This window comes from Amblyomma mixtum, chromosome 7 (assembly GCF_055824585.1).
Source record: "Amblyomma mixtum isolate Tamu chromosome 7, ASM5582458v1, whole genome shotgun sequence".
NCBI classification, from domain to species: Eukaryota; Metazoa; Arthropoda; class Arachnida; order Ixodida; family Ixodidae; genus Amblyomma; species Amblyomma mixtum.
In genome coordinates, this window is record NC_143018.1 from 122,280,920 (window position 1) to 122,300,696 (window position 19,777).

The 19,777-nt window shown below is 47.4% G+C and overlaps 1 protein-coding gene across 1 annotated transcript; it reads right to left on the minus strand.

Moving 5' to 3' along the window:
* Nucleotides 1-3,728: 3,728 nt before the first annotated feature.
* Nucleotides 3,729-4,812, minus strand: LOC149337373 (uncharacterized). Its single transcript, XM_089554870.1, has one exon. It carries the CDS (start codon nucleotides 4,701-4,703, stop codon nucleotides 3,813-3,815), a length of 891 nt encoding a protein of 296 aa, XP_089410996.1. The 5' UTR covers nucleotides 4,704-4,812; the 3' UTR covers nucleotides 3,729-3,812.
* Between the last annotated feature and the right edge of the window lie 14,965 nt (nucleotides 4,813-19,777).

Below are 19,777 nucleotides of genomic sequence, written 5' to 3' on the forward strand. Positions count from 1 at the left end.
AGCGATAAACCACTGCCACACTTGCGTTGCTCTGACCATGCCGTTGCGTTTACGGGTCAGTGACACTCGTTCCACCGGCAAACAACTTGCATCCGCCTCATGCGATCCGCACATGCTTGCGATGTGCATGCATGTACACATGCGAGGTGGCCGGATACTCAAATTAGGGCGGCTTACGATATGTTTGATGTCACCTGTTTGAGGACATTTCTTCCTACTTCGCAAATCAGGACGTTTTTTCCGAGGGCGTATCTTCCGGGGACGTTTATTCTCGGGACATTTTTGCCGGCCATAAAGCACCTACCACAAATAGGGCTTTGTTGTCGCCTGCGTGGAGGTGCCCAAGTTATATCAACAAATTATTGTTGTAAGCTCAACTCAGGCGCAACGCTAACAGAAAACAAATTTTGTCATGGTTTATATTATCTGGCACATAAAAACGCATTTTCACTTCGTTCATTAAAGCTTCAATTTATTTTACAGAGAAGCCAGCTTTCACAAATTTTGAGGCCCGAAGGCGCGTTTATTTTGTTCGGAAGCTGTCGCCGCGTGTAAAACATTGCGTAGCCCTTTGGCTGAGTATCATAGAAAGGAATAAAATCGTGTACATTATCCTACGCTTAATGTAGATACCAAAGTAAAAAGAAACGACGGACAGCCCTTTACCACGCCGACCACTCTGATATACGTGTAGAAAGAAGTCTAGGGTTCCACGGAATCCCGTCTGGCGAGGGAAATTCGTACCGACTTGCCAAAGAAAACATACACTCGCGAAAGATGGAAAGAAAATAAGGGGAACTGACGTTTCGGCGCCCGTACGGGTGCCCTGGCCACAATGAAGCGAAGGACAGGAAGGGGAGCTATGGTTTTTTTCATTTCATTTCATTTCATTTATTTACCTTAAAGGCCCCTTTCGGGGTATTACATAAGGGGTGGGTTAATCAAAAGTTGGTACATTTTTTCACGATGACATATGAAGTTCAATGTTGGCGTTGAAGAGTGACGGGCAGGTGATAGCAGCAGCGGAGTGGGAGAGGCCGTTCCAGTCTGACGCGGCTCGTGGAAAGAAGGAGGTGGAAAAGGTTACGGTACGGGCACGTGGACGAGTAACTTGAAGGGGGTGACCAGTGCGATGTGATATGCGCGGCGGAGGTGCGCAGATGTATGGTTCATGGCCGAGTGAGCTGTAATAAAATTTATGAAAAAGAGATAGGGTTGCGACGCGACGACGGCAAGAAAGACTTCGTAAGTTGGACAGTGATTTCAGGGATGACACACTGACTTCGTATGAATATTGGGAGTGAATGAAACGGGCGGCGCGATTTTGCACGGCTTCAAGTGCATCGATTAGATATGCTTGATGGGGGCTCCAAATGGGGGATGCGTATTCTAGTTTTGGTCTTACCAATGATGTGTAAGCGAGTAATTTTACCTCTTTTGTTGCGTGACGTAAATGGCGCTTCAGATATCCGAGGGTTCTGTTTGCAGATGAAATAACATTAGTAACATGTTCCCGCCAAGTTAGATCCTGACACACAGTGATACCTAAGTATTTATATGAATGAATGTGCTCTATTGGATTGTTAGAAATTCTATAGGAAAAGGACAACGGATTAAGCCTGCGGTGAAACGAAATAAGCTTGCATTTGTTAGGGTTAAGTGTCATTAGCCAATCATCGCACCATTTTTCAATGCGGTTAAGATCATCCTGAAGGGCTTTTTGGTCGGAAGTGTTAGTTATTGAGTGGTAAATAACGCAGTCGTCGGCGAATAAACGGATATTGCATGATAGATGTTCTGGCAAGTCATTTATGTATATTAAGAAGAAAAGAGGACCTAGGACCGAGCCCTGAGGTACGCCTGAGGTTACGGGGGCAGAAGGAGATGACTGGTTGTTAACAGCAACTGACTGAAAGCGACGCGTTAGAAATGCTTCAATCCATTTTAAGATGTTAGGATGCAAGTTCAGCTGCGAAAGTTTTAGCATCAAACGTCGGTGGGAAACTTTGTCGAATGCTTTAGCAAAGTCTAAAAAAATTGCGTCAGTCTGGATATTCAAGTCGAGGTTCGCATGCAGATCGTGAAGAAAGAGTGCTAATTGTGTGTTACAGGAATAGTTTTTACGAAATCCATGTTGTGCAGGCTGAAAGAATTTGTTACCATCCAGGAACTGCATGATTTCTGAGTAGATGATATGCTCCATGATTTTACACGGTACACTTGTGAGCGAGATAGGACGATAATTTAAAGGTGAATTTTTGTTACCGGATTTGTAGACTGGAACGACCTTTCCCTTCTTCCAATCATCAGGTATGGTGCCTGTGGAAAGTGACTGAGCAAACAGTAACAATAAATATTCGGCAGAAATGCACTTTGTGTTCTTTAAAAGTTTAGAATTTATTTCGTCAATGCCTGCTGCAGATGAAAGTTTAATTTTATCTATTAAAGACATTATTCCATTAGCAGAAACATTGGTTACAGGCATGGTGTGCGGAATGGTTGTAGGCAGAATAGGTAAGGGCTCATCAGGCTCGCTTGTGAAGACAGAGGAAAAAGCAACTGAAAAGATATTAGCACATTCAGTATCGCTAAATGGCTCTCCTGAATCTTTATTCAGGGTAACTGAATGCGTATTGGTAGGGTTTATAATTTGCCAGAACTTTTTTGTGTTACTTTTTAGGATTCTCGACAAGTCGTCGTGATAAAAGTGTTGCTTAGCGTTTTTGACAGCTGATAAATACGAGCTCTCGGCGGCATAATATTTGTCCCATGAGCGGGTGCTGCGATTGGCTTTAGCTGCGCGGAATAGGCGTTTCTTTTTATTTTCGAGTTTTTTTCAGGGACTTCGTGAACCAAGGCTGGTTTCGAGTGTCATGAAAAGTAGTCTTCGGGATGTATTTATCTGCCAGAGAGTTAAGCTTTTGTTTAAATATTGACCAGTTTTCCTGTATAGATCTGCTTTGAAAAGTTGCGTTAAAAGATGGAAAGAAGGCGTGCAGCTCGCTATTTATTGCTTCATAGTTGCCTTTATCGTACAGCCGGATTGTCTTTCCCGGACTGTGGCGAGGAATTGGTTTGAAATTAAAGACTGTGTGGATGACTTTATGGTCACTAATTTCCCGCAAGTAAGTCATGGAGGAGAAACTTTCAGGATGGCTTGTTAATACTAAATCTAAAATATTTGCAGTGTCGTTTACTACACGCGTAGGTTCTAGTACAAGTTGGGCAAGATTAAAATTCGAACAGATATCAAGAAATTCTCTTGTATCCGCTCGATTATCTATGGAGTGCACCGGGTTATGCCAGTTAATAGTCGGGTAATTAAAATCCCCGAAGAGGAGAATGTGAGCGTTGGGATACCGCGAGGTTAATTTAGACAAGGTTGCGTTCAGCTGGCGGCAAAAATGGGGAGTGTTGTGTGGCGGCCTGTAGCAGACACCCAGCAGCACGGAATGTGGTGCGGATCGACAGATAAGCCAAATTAATTCAAGGTCGGATGAAATGTTTAGAGCAGTGCATGATAAGTGGTTACTTGCCGCAATCAGAACACCACCACCACGTGCGTTTTTACGATCTGAACGAAAGAGAGAAAAATTTGGCAGATCAGCAAGCACCTCGCCATCACTAATGTCATTTGTTAGCCACGTTTCTGTTAATATCAGCAAGTTGCTACCAGATGATAACACCAGGTTTGACACGAGCTCTCGCTTCGGGATGAAACTGCGTATATTAGTAAAGATTGCCGAAAACGTAAGATTAGGACGAGGACATGTTTGGGAACGGTGTAGTGCCGACTTGCGTCGCCGTGGTGGCTAGAAGATTTCTTTTACTGTTTGCTCAGTCTCATCAAAAAAATAGCGTTTGGGGCCTATATGGAGGGTTTTGTACCGCAAAGAAAATTTAGTTGTCTTTGATTTGGCAAACGCGACAAGTTGCTTTCTTATATTTTGAACTCGGCGGGAGAAATCCTCACCAATGCTGAAATCCGTATCTTTTAGTTTGGGGCCATTTGAGAGGATCATTTGTTTTGTCTTAAAAGACGCAAACTTTACAATTATGGGACGCTGGCGTTCTGTGTTGTGACGCCCAAGACGGTGTGCACGTTCGATATCTTTACTATCTAACGTCAAATCGAGCTGATCGGAGCAGTGGCGAATTATGACTTCTTCGGAATCGGCAAATGACTCGGATGGTGTAGGATCGGAAAGGCCGTAAAAGATCAAATTGCATCTTCGTGAGCGGTTTTCGGCGTCATCAAATCGGGCTTCCAGATCCCGCACCAGTTGAGTAGTCTTTTCCGTGTTGCATTGCACACATTCGACATCTGTTTTCAAAGTAGCCAGGTTCTGGTAGTGGGTCTCTAAATCGGCAATCCTCTGAATTAGATCTGTAATGGTTTTCTCTGTAGTTGTTAACTTGTTTTTGATGTCTTGGACGTCACTGATTATTGTAGCCTGACCTGAAGACAACTTTTTCAATTCAGCAAGCACTGCCTCTGCACTGGCAGGTCCCGGATTCGTTTCTATGTCCCCGGACAATAGTAGCAAGATGCGAATCATTTCTAAACATTCAATAGCAACATCGACACAACACTGTGGGCTCGGAAGCTGCACCAGGCAGTAATTACTAGTTTTCTTAGCAAATAAGGCGTATGGGTTACTGACCTGCATTATGAACAGAAGCGGATTAGTGGTCTGCTTCATGGTACAGCCACCAAGCCCACAGAGCGCGGCCGGTGATTGCCGCTCTTTTATACACGGTGTGCCAGGTGCCGTCGATGACGATGGGTGTGTCCAAGGTTCCGGAAGTGTCCAGTGTTCCAGCGATGACGCTGGCAGGTTTGAAGCGCTGATGGCGTTGAGGCAACGGACATGCGTATCACTGTAGGGGCATCCAGGCAGGTCTGACGGCGCGCATTCCACCCCAGCCGAAACCAGGGCGGGAAGCAGCGCGTGTGTAACGACTGCTGCGAGCACCTGCATTATGAACAGAAGCGGATTAGTGGTCTGCTTCATGGTACAGCCACCAAGCCCACAGAGCGCGGCCGGTGATTGCCGCTCTTTTATACACGGTGTGCCAGGTGCCGTCGATGACGATGGGTGTGTCCAAGGTTCCGGAAGTGTCCAGTGTTCCAGCGATGACGCTGGCAGGTTTGAAGCGCTGATGGCGTTGAGGCAACGGACATGCGTATCACTGTAGGGGCATCCAGGCAGGTCTGACGGCGCGCATTCCACCCCAGCCGAAACCAGGGCGGGAAGCAGCGCGTGTGTAACGACTGCTGCGAGCACCTGCATTATGAACAGAAGCGGATTAGTGGTCTGCTTCATGGTACAGCCACCAAGCCCACAGAGCGCGGCCGGTGATTGCCGCTCTTTTATACACGGTGTGCCAGGTGCCGTCGATGACGATGGGTGTGTCCAAGGTTCCGGAAGTGTCCAGGGTTCCAGCGATGACGCTGGCAGGTTTGAAGCGCTGATGGCGTTGAGGCAACGGACATGCGTATCACTGTAGGGGCATCCAGGCAGGTCTGACGGCGCGCATTCCACCCCAGCCGAAACCAGGGCGGGAAGCAGCGCGTGTGTAACGACTGCTGCGAGCACCTGCATTATGAACAGAAGCGGATTAGTGGTCTGCTTCATGGTACAGCCACCAAGCCCACTTCGTCCCATACTGTGGTGATTCCCAAAACGGACGACATAGACAGATTACGATTGGTAACCATATACCGACCGATTGCACTCACGAACGTCGAGTACAAAATTTACATGAAGGTTCTGGCGCGAAGGTTGCAGACCGTGATTCATTACTTAGTTGGTCCGCATCAGACCTGCGGGATTAAAGGGCGGTCTATTTTTACAAATATTCACGTTGCGCGCAGTGTCTTAGAATGCTGTGATGACACTAGTGGCCAGGTGGCAATTCTCCAGATCGATTTGGAAAAGGCATTTGACTGCGTCGCCCACGAACTTTTGTTTGCAGTATTGGGCCATGTGAATGTTGGTTCTGTTATTCGCGAGGGTGTGGCCCTGGCGTACCGGAACTGCACGACGAGATTGATCGTTAACAAGAGTCTGGGGGCCCCCATTAGCGTGCAGCGTTCGGTGCGCCAGGGCTGTCCCCTCAGCCCCCTTTTATTTTGTATTTATGTGGAGACCCTTTGTTTGAAGATACTGAAAAACAGGAGTATAAACGGATTCAGTTTGCAAGCAGCCGAAGTTAAGCTCTTAGCGTACGCTGATGACATTGCAGTGTTTGCCGTGGACGAGGGAGGCATAAGCGAGGCAGTTAAATGTGTACGCGATTTCATCCAAGCTACGGGAAGCGGGGTTAACTGGTCGAACTGCCTCGGGCTGTGGCATGGCGGGTGGGCGTCTACGCCTGAACGGTTCGCCAGTGTGCCTTGGACGACGCCACGATGCAAGTACTTGGGCGTTCCGCTCGATGCGTACCGTGACAGCGAACAGTATTGGACAGGGCAGGTCAAAGAGATACGGGAGAGAGCGGATAAGTGGAAAGGGACAACCTTGTCAATTTTTGCCAGAGCCACTGTTTGCAACCTGTTCTTCATCAGCAGGCTCTGGTACGTCATGCAGGTGTTGCACTGTTCACGGTTAAGCATTCAAAAGCTGCACAGAATTTTCGCCGTCTTCATCTGGTCGTCTGACTGGGAGCGCTGCAGCCGGACAAACCTGTTCAGACGGGTACAGGAAGGTGGGCTGGGACTGGGCCATTTGTTTCTTCGGCAGCTGGTGAATCGTTTCTTGTTTTTTCGGGACACAAGACACCCATTTTTGCGCACCGTATGCCAAGTTAGGCTGCGGCGCCTGCTGCCGGAGTACGTAGTCGGAACTGCTGAGGTTTACAGTAGGGTCAGCGGTTTTTACCCGGAAATCGTTGCCAGTGTAAGGTTTCCTTCCGCGCGGTTTTCGAATGACTTTCTGCCCACTGTGAAACGAAAGAAACTGTACCGTGCTTTGTGCGATGTAGTTTTCCCCGTGCCCTTGTACAGGGCCTTGTACAGTGGAGGCCCAGGCAAAGATGTTTTAAAGAGAGTGAAAAAAATGCAGGTGCCGCCAGGAACAAAAACCTTCTTTTTCAAGCTGCACACCGGAACCTTACCGGTTAAAAAATTTTTAGAGGGAAAGAAATTTTTTTTACCCTGGGGATCTCACTGTTTGATTTGCAGGAAGCCGGAAACAATAGACCATGTTTTTTTACACTTTTGGGAAGGGGTTTATTTTTGGGATGTGTTGCAGCGAACCTTAAAGAAAGAATTTCCGCTAGACTCGTACGGCATTCGGTACTTATCTGTTGAAAATGAGGATGGGGTGCCTTTCGACTTAATAATGCTGACAGGCCTCCACTCTATATGGCGCTCCAGAATGGCAGGCTACCATTGTGACCGAGACGCAAGACCTGCCAGGGTTTACTTTCGCGAAAATATGGACATGTTTCTGGCCATTCAGAAGGCCGCTGCGGACCCTCCAGAGTGGCTATCAAAACTAGAGCCGCTCTGTACATTGTCTGAATTTTAATTAGACGAAGCCAAATTCATGCTGGCTGACCACGAGTAGTATGTACATAGCGTTTATTGTGTTTTGTTGATTGTTTGTTTTGTCCAATTTTCTTTGCAAAATCCAGGCAATAAAGAAAAAAAAAGCTGGCATGGCGGAGTGGTAGCGTGCTCGACTCGCACTCCGGAGACCGGGGTTTGATTCCCAAGCTCGGCACATTTCTTACTGGGTTTTATTTATTTATCTGGTCTGACTAGAAAGATTTGACTAATTGGTTAAGTAGGGAATTAATTAAACTCAGTCAAACTTACTTGGAGCATCACTAAACGATCCCTTTAATTGGTTGCATGGTTAGTAGCCAAAGTACAATTGGCCCCGTTTGAAATTCGCGCACTGTGACGTCACGACCATTTCGACCAATTGAAAAGCGTGACATTTCTGTCGACAGCTCGTGCTTACAACGATGAGGCATTAAAGGCTTCCGCCTTAAAAGCGCGCTTCGATCGCGGAGGCCACGCCGTGGCGTCACCGCCGCGCCTTGCGACGGCGCGAGTCGGTCGCCCTTCTCTTCGGCGTGACGTCACAAAGCACCTGTTGCACTCCTGGCGGAGAGCGCAGGCGTTAGACGCCGGTGGTGGTGGCACCGCCGCGCCACGGCAAAGGATGAAAGTGCAAGTAGTAAAGCTTTCGCTTTAAAAGAAGCTCCGCAAGGTGAAGGACCCGGCCCGCATCGACCTGCGTCGCCTCGTGCTGCTCAACACGACGCTCAAGACCATACGCGTCCTGAAGGCAGAATTGAATTTGCAAGAGGCTGCGGTTCAAAGGCTCGAAGCCCACAGGTTCGGTCCTGAGGGGAGAACTTGATGACCTTCCACTTGCCCCAACTTCTTCGCCTGACAATTAGCCCTCCATACCTTTGAAGAAAGGCAACGGCCCTTATCAGGGCCACCTACATGATGCATTGGCAGAGTTTCGCACGCCCCATCCATAGCCCCGTTCCTTCTCATTCATCGACTTGTCATTGTAGTAGATGTTTTCTTCATGAAATACGCCCGCAGTGTCTTTACAGTAGTGGCTGTAAGGACTTCGGCAGTCGTTGTCTGTAAGTGACCTGGGAGGGTAGGATTTGACAGAATCGTTTTAATTATTTCGCTGAACTGGACAGCCGAACAAGCACAACAGGCAGCATGTATGTTTTAATTGTATTTGAGGTATTTTTCGCTAAACTGAAGTTGCTTGCAGGGGCACCCCCTGCGTTGTCTGTGAGGCCAAATTCTCAGCTCAGACTTTATTCTCTTCAAAGGCACTTCCAATATTTGAGCTTCACAGACATAAGCATGGGAATGTGATTCGCGTGTATACCATTGCTACATATGCTTTGAGTTTTTACGTTGCAGCCGTTGCCTTCTTTCTACCAAACAACGAAGCCTATTTTTTTTTCTTATTAAGAGATACAACAGAAAGCGTTGTCAATGTTTAGGAGTGGGGTGCAAGGTTCCAATAGTTTTTGAAAAATAAGGTAGGTATGCCAGCGGCGTCGATTTAGGTACTTTTAGATTAGGTGACCCCATCAGCTAGCTGTACTGAACCCACCTGATGCGAGGGGGGTGGTCAAATCACCGGCGTTTAAGGGGTTTACGCACGGGACGTTTGGTTGCATCAGTTTGAGAAGATTATTTTTCTACTTTGAAAATTGGGACGTTCTATCCGGGACCGAGGACACACGAGTAAAAGCAGGCCTGAGTTTTTAGGGTACCGTGCTATAATCTCGAAGAGCTTACTCTAATCTAAAACAGACAGATTATAAGCCAGAAAAAAGAAACAAGAAATAAAATACAGGTGTCGCCTTTATCGAATTATTTCGCAAGTAAAACGCTGGCGCCGACACCCAGTTCTATGAGGATAAGCTGCTAATGACGTCGCCTGAAAAGCGGTGTCTAGCCTTCCTTTTCGTCACGGACGTCAAAAGTTCGAACCATCTGGCAGAAGGACTTTTTAAAACCAATTTTCTTGGCTATACATGCGTCTTTTTTTTTTGCTCGGGGACAGGTCACCAACATAGCCAGCGTGAGCCAGACAAAATCTTTCAATGCAGGAATGCCTTTTTTTGCGTGATTTTTAGCTCTTTGTCGGCACATTTTTGTACCTTCGTCGGTCCAAACCACACCGACAAATATAACGTCTGGGCAAAGCGTTCATCATTGGCAGGGATTAAATAGGGCCTTCGCTCCGAGGAGGAAGGCCCCGGGGGTGGGGAAGGAAAGTGGTGTGAGAGGGGATGTGTGTCAGGAAGGGGAGGGAGGTGAACCTTGATTCGTTAAGCTGCAATAGTGGAAAAACTTATATCCCGGGGGTGTGTAATGAACAAAGGCTTTGGAGGGGCTGCGACAGGGGGTTGGCGCTGGGTGGACCTGAAAAACTCAGATAAGAGGATTAGTCAGCGTGGTACAGGGAAAGGAGAACAAGGCAAACAAAATAGGCTGGCACTGGAAGGAGAAAGAAAGGGGAGCGGGGCATTTCCAAGGAAGTACAAGCCTGGGGGGGGGGGGGGGGGGGGGGGGAATGGTTCGAGTTCCGAGCAAGCCAAAAGGTGGGGGCCGTGGGGGTAACAGGAAAGTCATGGTTTCCGATAACTGATAGGAGGTGTTAGGAGAAAGATAAAAAAGTGAACAAAGGGAGAGGATGATAAGGCCGGAAATGTGGTGGAAGATATGACGTGGGAAGGGTGCAAAGAGCGATAATATACTTATGCGAGGTTCTAGGAAATGGTCTGACCACGTGCAAGACATTTGTTAATTTAAAATTATGCTAACCCTGGAATGTACCTGAGAGATTCCAGGTTTCCTCTGGACATGTTAATCCCTGTTGGTTGCAGTGTTTTAAATTTGTGGATTAGGAATGCTTCTCTGTATTTTCTGTCCCTAGTCGATTTGAAGCCTGACTGAAGAATGAACAATTTTAGTTCGTCGAATTTGGGATGGCGTTGATTAAAATGGGTCGACACTGCCTTCTGTTCATTCCGTGTTGTGTCAGCCCGGAGCCCGTTTAATCTGGCACTCATTGTTTGCCCGGTTTCTCCGATATATTGTTTCTGGCAGAAGGAACACTGGAGCATGTAGATAATATTGGACGATGTACAGTCAAAACTGGTCTTTATATCGAAACTGAAATCGCTTGCCGTACTTTTAACCGTAGTGTCCTTTTGTAAATGTTTGCATGTCTTGCATCTAGGTCGAGAGCATGAAGTTATTGTCGGTGGTGGTTTCTTACCGAGCCTAGTATGCACCAGGATGTCCTTCAGGTTTGTGTTGCGTCTATATGTTACCCTTTGTGCGTCGGGAAATATTTTCATTACACACCCCCGGGATATAAGTTTTTCCACTATTGCAGCTTAACGAATCAAGGTTCACCTCCCTCCCCTTCCTGATACGCATCCCCTCTCACACCACTTTCCTTCCCCACCCCCGGGGCCTTCCTCCTCGGAGCGAGGAGGAAGGACCATCTGTGAAGGACCATTTGTGATCGCCAAGGACCATCTACCCCACCCTCTCTCTGCCATGGACCGACAAATATAGGTTTTCGTGGGAATCATCTCCACGAAAAATTTGACTCCTTAAAATTTCGCGGGATGAAGGGAGCCGCAGTAGAAATCCATTACGGGTGCCCATGAGATCATCCGTCACACACGCTTGCCTTATGTTGTACTACGCTCCCTGAAGAATTGCATTAAAATATTTCTGCCAGTGTGCCCCTTTGGGCAAAAAAGATTCCAATGCATGCCATGTTGTGAACACTGGCGCGCATATAATCACGGCACTGTCAGCCAGTGTATACAACCCCTCTGTGAAGAGGCATCGCAGGTGCGATTGAAGCCACAGGACGCAAGCGCTGCTGGCCTTGGGTTGCTGACGGCGCGACGCGTCAGGTGCTACACGTACTGAAGCAGTTCTGATCGCGCCGCAAACGGCAGCAGGGAATGGCCAGAAAGAAATTTTCGGCTTCTGCCCGATTCACTGGTTGTCGCGGACACCAGTATTTGAAGGTCTCGCAGTGTATATTCAGACACGCTTTGTCTGATACCACTCGCTAACGAAGATGTGATGACCTTGAATGGAGTCGTCCAAGCCAATATCGTTGGCTGATTTTAATGACACCTGTATCGTAATCTGTATCTAATCTGCTCAGCATGTAGCGTGCTCTGTGTTCATGGCAAGATACGCCCCCATGTGATAAGGGCGTTACCCGCCTGTTCCTATCGTGTATAAAACCAGTGCTGAATAAACGCTGGGGCTCACTTTTGCCCAGCAAGTGACACACGACGTGTGGTCTTCTGTTCCACTCGATGCATGGTGTCAGAAGTGGTTAGTATGGCAATGCACTTCCTGCCCGACGCGTGAAGGCCAGCGATCCTGTGACGTGAAATGGATTTCCTCAAAGCACAGGATCCGCTCCTTACAACAGGCGACCTGCACAAGAACTGGCAGTTCTTCAAACAAAGGTTTGAAATTTTCCTCACGGCGTCAGAGGTCGCAGAAAAGCCTCGGACTGAGTCCAAGAAGACAGCGTTGCTTTTAAGCGTCGCGGGCGCAGAGGCCATTGAAGTCTTTAACACCTTCACGTTTGTAGAAGGCGAGAAGAACGACTATGCCACAGTGGTGAAAAAATTTGATGAGTATTGCATTCCACAGACCAATGAGGTTCACGAGCGGTACATATTCAGGAGAAGAATCCAAGCAGCTGGCTAACCAGTGGAGCATTTCTTACGACACCTGAAGAATCAAGCACGTGCTTGCAACTTTGGCGCTTTGGCGGAATCGATGGTGAGGGACCAAATTGTATTCGGGATAAATGACGACACGGTACGTGAAAAGCTCCTCAGGGACAACAGTTTGACCTTGCAGAAAGCAGAACAAGCCTGTAAAGCAGCTGAAGCATCAGCAACTCACAAGGGAATGTGGAACCAAGAACACCAAGTGCATCCTATCAGCAAGACAAACACGAGCCGCGAAAGCCGAGAACAGACACGTTATGACTGCCGAAACTGCGGCGGAAAACACGCCCCAAGAAGGTGCCCTGCTTTTGGAAAAACGTGCCGGAGATGTCAGTGGAAAAACCACTTTGCCAGATGTTGTAAAGCGACGGCCGTTGTTGGCGAGTTACAAAGCGGCCAAGACGATTTCGAATTCTCGACGTATCCGCAAGGAACGTGTCAAGCAAGCATGACTGGACGGTGGAAGTCCAAATCAAGAACGTGGCAGTTCAGTTGAAGGTTCTGGATCGCAGGCAAATTTGTTGCCGTATGCAATATATGCCAAAATGAACCCACAGCCGCCCTGTACCCTAGCAATGCGATTTTACGCTCCTATGGCGGAGATGTAATCAAACACATTGCCGTCATGCGGGCCGAAGTCTCCTTAAATGGTTGCATTGCCATGCTGAGCTTTTTCGTGGCACGAAAGGGGCGCCAAGCAATCCTAGGACTTGAGGCGAGTGAAAGCCTGGGACTGATTTCACGCGTGAACAGCCTGTCGCAAAACAGCTCTTAAGAAGTGGTTGCCAGCTTTCGTCACCTTTTCACTGGCACCGGCTGCGTCAAACGAGTATACAACATGGTGCTTCGCAAGGACGCCACGCCAGTGGTACAGAGACCTCGTCGAGTACCACTGGCTTTAGAGGAGCCACTTCGGTACGAGTTGTCACGTATGGAGCAAACCGGAATAATTGCTAAAGTCACTGAGCCAACAGACTGGGTGAGTCCCCTTGTTATAGTACGAAAGAAAGACGGGAAGCTGCGAGTCTGCATGGACCCCAGGAAAATAAATGAGTGCCTCAAGCGCGAGCACTACGCGATGCCGAGGCGGGAAGACATAGAGGCCGAGCTGGCCGGCGCAAGAGTATTCACTCGCCTAGATGTTTCACCAAATTCCCTTAGATGACGAGACGTCTAGGATATGCACTTCTGCGACACCCTTCGGCCGCTATCAATTTTTGCGACTGCCTTTCGGAATATCATCAGCGTCCGAAGTATTTCAGCAAACCCTAAGTGAAATCTTTGACGCGCTTCCTGGCGTTAGAGTGTATGTCGATGACATACTCGTGTGGGGCAATTCCCAACAAGAGCACGACCAACGTCTCAGATCAGCGCTAGAAGCGGCAGAACGTGCGGGTCTAACGTTCAATCCAGCAAATGCGAGTTTGGCGTTCAACAAATTGAATTCCTGGGCGACGTGATAAACGAAGAAGGAATCCGTCCAAACGCATCCCATGTCGAGTGCATGTTGAAGATGCCACCGCCTAGTGATAAACTAGCCGTTCAACGCATGCTGGGTGTCGTGAACTATTTCGGAAAGTTTTTGCCAGCACTAGCGGAAAGGACAACGCTTCTCAGAAGCTTGCTAAAAAAAGACACTGTTTTCGAATGGTCGGCAAATCACGAGAAAGAGTGGAGAGCACTGTGCGACAGCCTTAGCAAGCAGCCCTTGCTATCAGTTTTTGACCCTGAAAAAGAAACCAGGTTATCATGCGATGCATCACAAAACGGAATCGGTGCTGCCTTGCTGCAGTATCACAACGGTGCATGCAAACCGGTTGCTTACGCCTCCAGAGTGCTTACAGATACGCAGCAACGCTATTCACAAATTGAAAAGGAAGCAATGACAATAGTTTTCGGCTGCGAAAAATTCCACCATTTCATGTATGAGCGCAAGGTTGTCGTTGAGACTGACCATCGTCCGTTGATCTCCATTTCGCAGAAGGCGATCGGTCACATGCCGCCAAGACTGCAGCGATTTTTTTTTTTGCGTCTGCTACGCTATGACATTTCCATGCATTATGTTCCAGGAAAACCGCTTCTATTGGCGGACATGCTGTCCAAGGCTTCCGTTAAGGGCGCCGCAGATAACGCAGACAACGACGACGACGTCGAAGTGCACGCAGTAAGTGTGGCCGATTCTCTTGTCACCGAAACCACGTGGAAAGAACTGGCTTCCGAGACACGGAAGTACACGCAGCTCGCCGCTGTGCTAGAGCACCTGGAGAACGGGCAACCAATTGAAGGACCGCTCAAGCCGTTTGCCGCTGAGCTATCGGAAGTAAAAGGGGTTCTCTTGAAAGGCTGTAACATTGTCATTCCGGCCAGTATGAGGCGGGATATGTTGGCAAAAATTCATCAAGGTCACATGGGAATTAGCAAGTGCAAAGAAAGGGCACGGCGCCTGGTGTTCTTGCCAGGAATGAACACTGATATCGAGGCGTTTGTACAGGGATGTTCTGTATGTAAACCATACGCTTATAAGTTGCCACAAGAGCCTTTGATTATGCGTCCGGTTCCAGACCAACCATGGTAACGCGTCGGCATGGACATTTTTAGCCACGCAGGTCGGTCGTACTTGTGTATTTATCATGCCCTATCCAATTTTCCCGAAGTCCAACAGCTCGTAGACACTTCAGCAAAAACAACTGTAGATGCAGCAAGTGCCTATTTTCTAGATATGGCATACCTGTAGAGGTACGCACTGATAACGGGCGTCAGTTTTCCAGTAGAGAATTCGCCATGTTCTCAAAAGTATACGATTTGAAACACGTGACCTCAAGCCCGTATTTTCCCCGCTCCAATGGAATCGCCGAAAGGTGTCTGTTGACCGCTTAATCATCGTTCGTGGATGAACTTGGGCAGCGAACTCCTCCCCCACTTGCGGATTCCATAGCGACAAAAATGGCGGACAGGGAGGCTTGGCACATGCGCAGAACGTTATTGAAAGCAGGTCTATTGAGGAAACAGCAGCGAGCTACGAAGAGGAAAACGTGGAACTTTACAGACGGAAAGAGATCAAAGTAGTTCAGGGGACAAGCGTGGTTTAAATGACATCCAGGTTCCCTCCCGGCTAACCGCATCTTTCTCTGATTAGAGCACCCCTTTAAGGTTCAACCCAAGATTGCTAGTGCCCAACTTGCGCGCAATTCGCCACTGGTCCTAGCCATTTATTATTGGAATGCGCTGCCTTGAGAAATTGTTTTCGAGATCAATTACGATTTTTGACATCAATCTGAGAGGCTTACTGTTCACAGTGAAGTGCACAGCTTACTGCGTGCTAACTCTTAGTAGACTCATCTCAGAACTGTATTTGTGATTGTTGTCCCTAGCATTGTTGCCTACTGTTATGAGTCTGTGCTCTCAAACCCCTTTTATCCGGTTTTGTTGTCGGCTATCAGCGCATATTTTGCGCGTGTTAATTCTTTTGTTTTATGATGCACTGTGTTGTGCATTCCAGTTTTTTGTGCTTTCTTTTTCAACCCATATGTAACGGCTTTAAAGGGCATTTAGAGTACGTGAATGAAAAAAAAATCTGCGGGGCACTCAAAGCAAACGAAGAAAAACTTATACGACGCTTAACATACCCATCAGAGTACAACGCGTCCTCGTAACAATACTAGCGGATTAAGGCGAAAGCCTTTAATGGCTCGTACTGTCATCGGTTAAGAAATCGTGCCACACGCGTTTAACTCGGGAACTAAAAAAATAGAAGAAAACCAATGGTTGCTTCAGATAGAAGAGAGAAAATGAACCTAGAAGCCATGTTTGATGACTGTAGATTAATTAGTTAATTATCGGAAAAAATGTCGAATTGCGTCGAAATAGCGCGGATGTCGATATAGCCACGGGAATGATGTGACGTCACATTCACCGGAAGTCGTCACGGTACAGTGAAAATTGTCACAGAATTGTCGGAGAAACGTGGGATTTGTGTAAAATTAGATGAAATATGTGTAATTCAGCGTTATTAACACTTAATATCTCCGCAAGTTGTATAATTTGGGTATCGAAATACCCACGGGAACGGTGTGACGTTGTACCAACCGGAAGTCGTCACGACATAGTGTCCTCGGCTTTCGCCTCTCAACACTTTAGTTTGCTAATTTTTTCAAAGCACAAGCATTGGTGGGCCTTGTCCAGAAGTCTTCCAGCCAATGGCGTCGAACGTTCGTCATCCCTTCGCAGTTAACCCTATTTCAAGGAGACATCTTCCGTCTGCCTGCGATCTCATGATAATAATAGTTGACAGTCGGCGTCTTTGTCTGGAGGGCCTAGTTAGAAGGATATTTGCCGTTTCTTTCTCGCGTTTATCTGACTAACATAAGCTACAATATACCAATCATATCTTCTTGTCTTCCGGGAAAAAGCCCGCGGGACATCCCGGACGGAGCCCTCGCCATGTTTTACTCCTCATTAAGGCAGCTCGCCCTTAATTCCGTCATATCGGCCGAGCGCCCCAACACGGTTTCTTACTTCGTCGAGGTCTCAAGGACCCCATCAATCCGCGCAAATCTGACCATGGTGTTCGTCACCTTCGCAGTGACGATGCGCAGCTCGCATCTCTACGGTGGCGCGTCAACTGTGAGCACCTATGCATACGACCAAGCCTATCACGACGTGATGCTCACCATGGTCAATATAACACCGCTCCTGAATACAGCCGCTAAAGACTGCTTCTTGTGTTTCGAAGACATCCCGGTGGACGTGACAATGCAGGTCCACGAAATGCTCAGGGTATCTGAACATGAAATGCACAGCGAGCTGCTCCGTGCGTACGCAGTCATCCGGTACGAGTATCAGCGGAAACACACGTTGGCTCGCCTCCAAATCCACTTCGCCGGGAGCGACGACTACTATGCTCAGTTTTTACAGGTACGGCTGCGTTGCCTTGTTTCTGAGGCATGCTAGCAGCAAAAAATTATCTTCCTTCCAGTCTATCGAGATCATATTAGAACGGCATATGCTGTAATTATCTGCGTTGGCCAGGAATATGTTCTAAATTTTTTTCGGCCTTTTTTTCACTCTTGTCGTAGTACCTAAATTTCAGCAAATTTGCATGTTCTCCTCCAGTTTTTGCGTCAACACATCGCTAGTGCATTGTCGAACATTCTTCGACACAAATACAAATATTGACAAACTCTAAGGTACTGGTATAGAAATATTGAAGGTAATGGTCCATTCTTTTTGAACATGTACCAAAATGTTTCCATCGCACATATCAAGCAGTTAATACTGCCATAAAAGCCCAATGGTGGGTTATTTTGATGATAGAAAAAAGTTAATAGCAAAAAATTCAAGCCTGCCGACGAGAGATCTGCGTATATACTGATTGTTATAGCGAAATTTTACAATATATGAAAATCATTGCGCTCAAACTTTTGCCGTTCAAAAATGCTTTTGTTCAGAATTTTTGGGTGCACGTCCAACATTCTCGCAAAGATATTCTAAAAATTGTAAGATACTTTTATGGAAATATTGAAGGTCCATTCTTCTGATATGTTTCAAAATATTTCTTTTAAAATGTTTCCATCGATCGGATCGAACAGTTAAGAGTGCCATAGATAAAAGTAATGCTACTGCCCTCGGGAGATATGAGGATATATTGATTACTAAGCCCGCCGCGGTGGGTCAGTGGTTATCGAACTTGGCTGCTGACCCATAACACGCGTTTTTGATCCCGGCCGCGGCAGTCGAATTTCGATGGAGGCAAAATTATAGAGGCCCGTGAATTGTGCGATGTCAGGACGCGTTAAAGAACCCCAGGTAGTCGATATTTCCGTAGGCCTTTACTGCGGTGTCTTTCATAGCCTGAGTCGCTTTGGGACGTTAAAACCCCATATACTGAACTGTACAATTGATTATTATAGTGAAATCTTACACTATATGAAAAATTTGCATTCATAAACGCTTTCCCGCTCAAAAGTGCGTTTGTCCAGAATATTTGGCAATGGAACAAAATAAGCCGCCCATTATTGGTGTCATTTCAACACTTAATGCTCGTTGTCCACTTCATATTGACTATCCATGCTTTCTGAAGGAAACGCAGTAAACGGGGCAGTGCTTCTGACCTTGCACATCTCTTGCACCCTGCAGGTATCCCTGGTCTGTCCATTGACGCGTAGGAAGATTGTGCTGTCCTGTCGCGGAAGGCGCTGTCGGCACGTCGAATCCTTCAACGCTTACGCGTACCTCGCCTTCAACGAGGACTCTCTGGAATCTCCGTGCAGATGCCCAATCTGCAGCGACCAGCTCCTCGTACCGGAGATGTGGGTGGACTTGCTAATGCTGGGCGTCCTTGAAACCGTCGACTACATGTGCGTCGCCGTGCACTTCAGGCCAGACGCAAGCTGGGAACCGGTGACTCCGTAGCATCGACTGCTTTCCGTTGTTGATCGTGGTTCGCCTCCGTATTCTCCCGCGCCATCTCCAGTCAGCGCACCTCTGCGTAACATAGAAAAGAATGGCATGAAAAGAGAATAGAAGCGCACGTGAGTTTTCGAGATTTGTGTTGGACTGTATTCACGCACTCCAAAGACGACTGGAGTTCCAATGGAAATGGAATAAAAGCGCGCGTGAGTTTTTGAGATGTGTGTTGAACTGTATTCACGCACTCCAATGACAACTGGAGTTCCGATTTTACGATTCATTTATTTCCTGTGGTGGCTCAGTGGTTACGGCGCTCGGCTGCTGGTCCGAAAGACGCGGGTTTGATTCCGGCCGCGGTGGCTGAATTTCGATGGGGGCGAAATTCTAGAGGCCCGTGCACTGTGCGATGTCAATTCACGTTAAAGAACCCCAGATGATCGAAATTTCCGGAGCCCTTCACTACGGCGTCCCTCATAGCCTGAGGCGCTCTGGGACGTTAAACCCCAATAAAAACCAAACCTAATAAGGGGGTAATTACTCATCGACATCCACCCAAGGATGTCAATAAGTAATTACTCCCTTGTTACAAATCTACTCCCCCTTGGGGGATCACCCTAAAACATTTCACCAAACCTAAACTTATTTCATGTAGTTTATTTCCTGGAAATCGTATGTCTATACTCGCGGACATTTTTTTTGGCAACGCAGTAGAGCCTAGGCGGGAAAGGGAAGGAGAAGGATTTTGTACCTCTGAGTTGTTCATTATTTAGCTCCGTAGATTTCTCCTCCTTAGATTCCCCGCCGGCACAAAAGGCCGTCTCTTTCCCTTTCCTGCCTATAGCCACTACTGCATTGCCAAAAAAACTTGTCTGGGCGTACAACAAAGATCAATTTCCATTCTCAATGGTGGTTGTGAGCTTTTCACTCTTAAACCGAGTCTTCAAACCGCCAACGACACATGGTTTTGCCAGTCATGGCCCTGCTAACAATGCTCCACTTTTCTCTCCAAATTTCAAGTGTCCACCTAGACGTGGAGCTATCACTGGGCCCTTCATTCACATGCGTGCCGCCTCCAACGTGAAAT

Excerpts from the sequence above, each read along its gene's own strand:
- LOC149337373 (XM_089554870.1), bottom strand. The coding sequence starts at position 4,703 with ATGAAGCAGACCACTAATCCGCTTCTGTTCATAATGCAGGTCAGTAAC.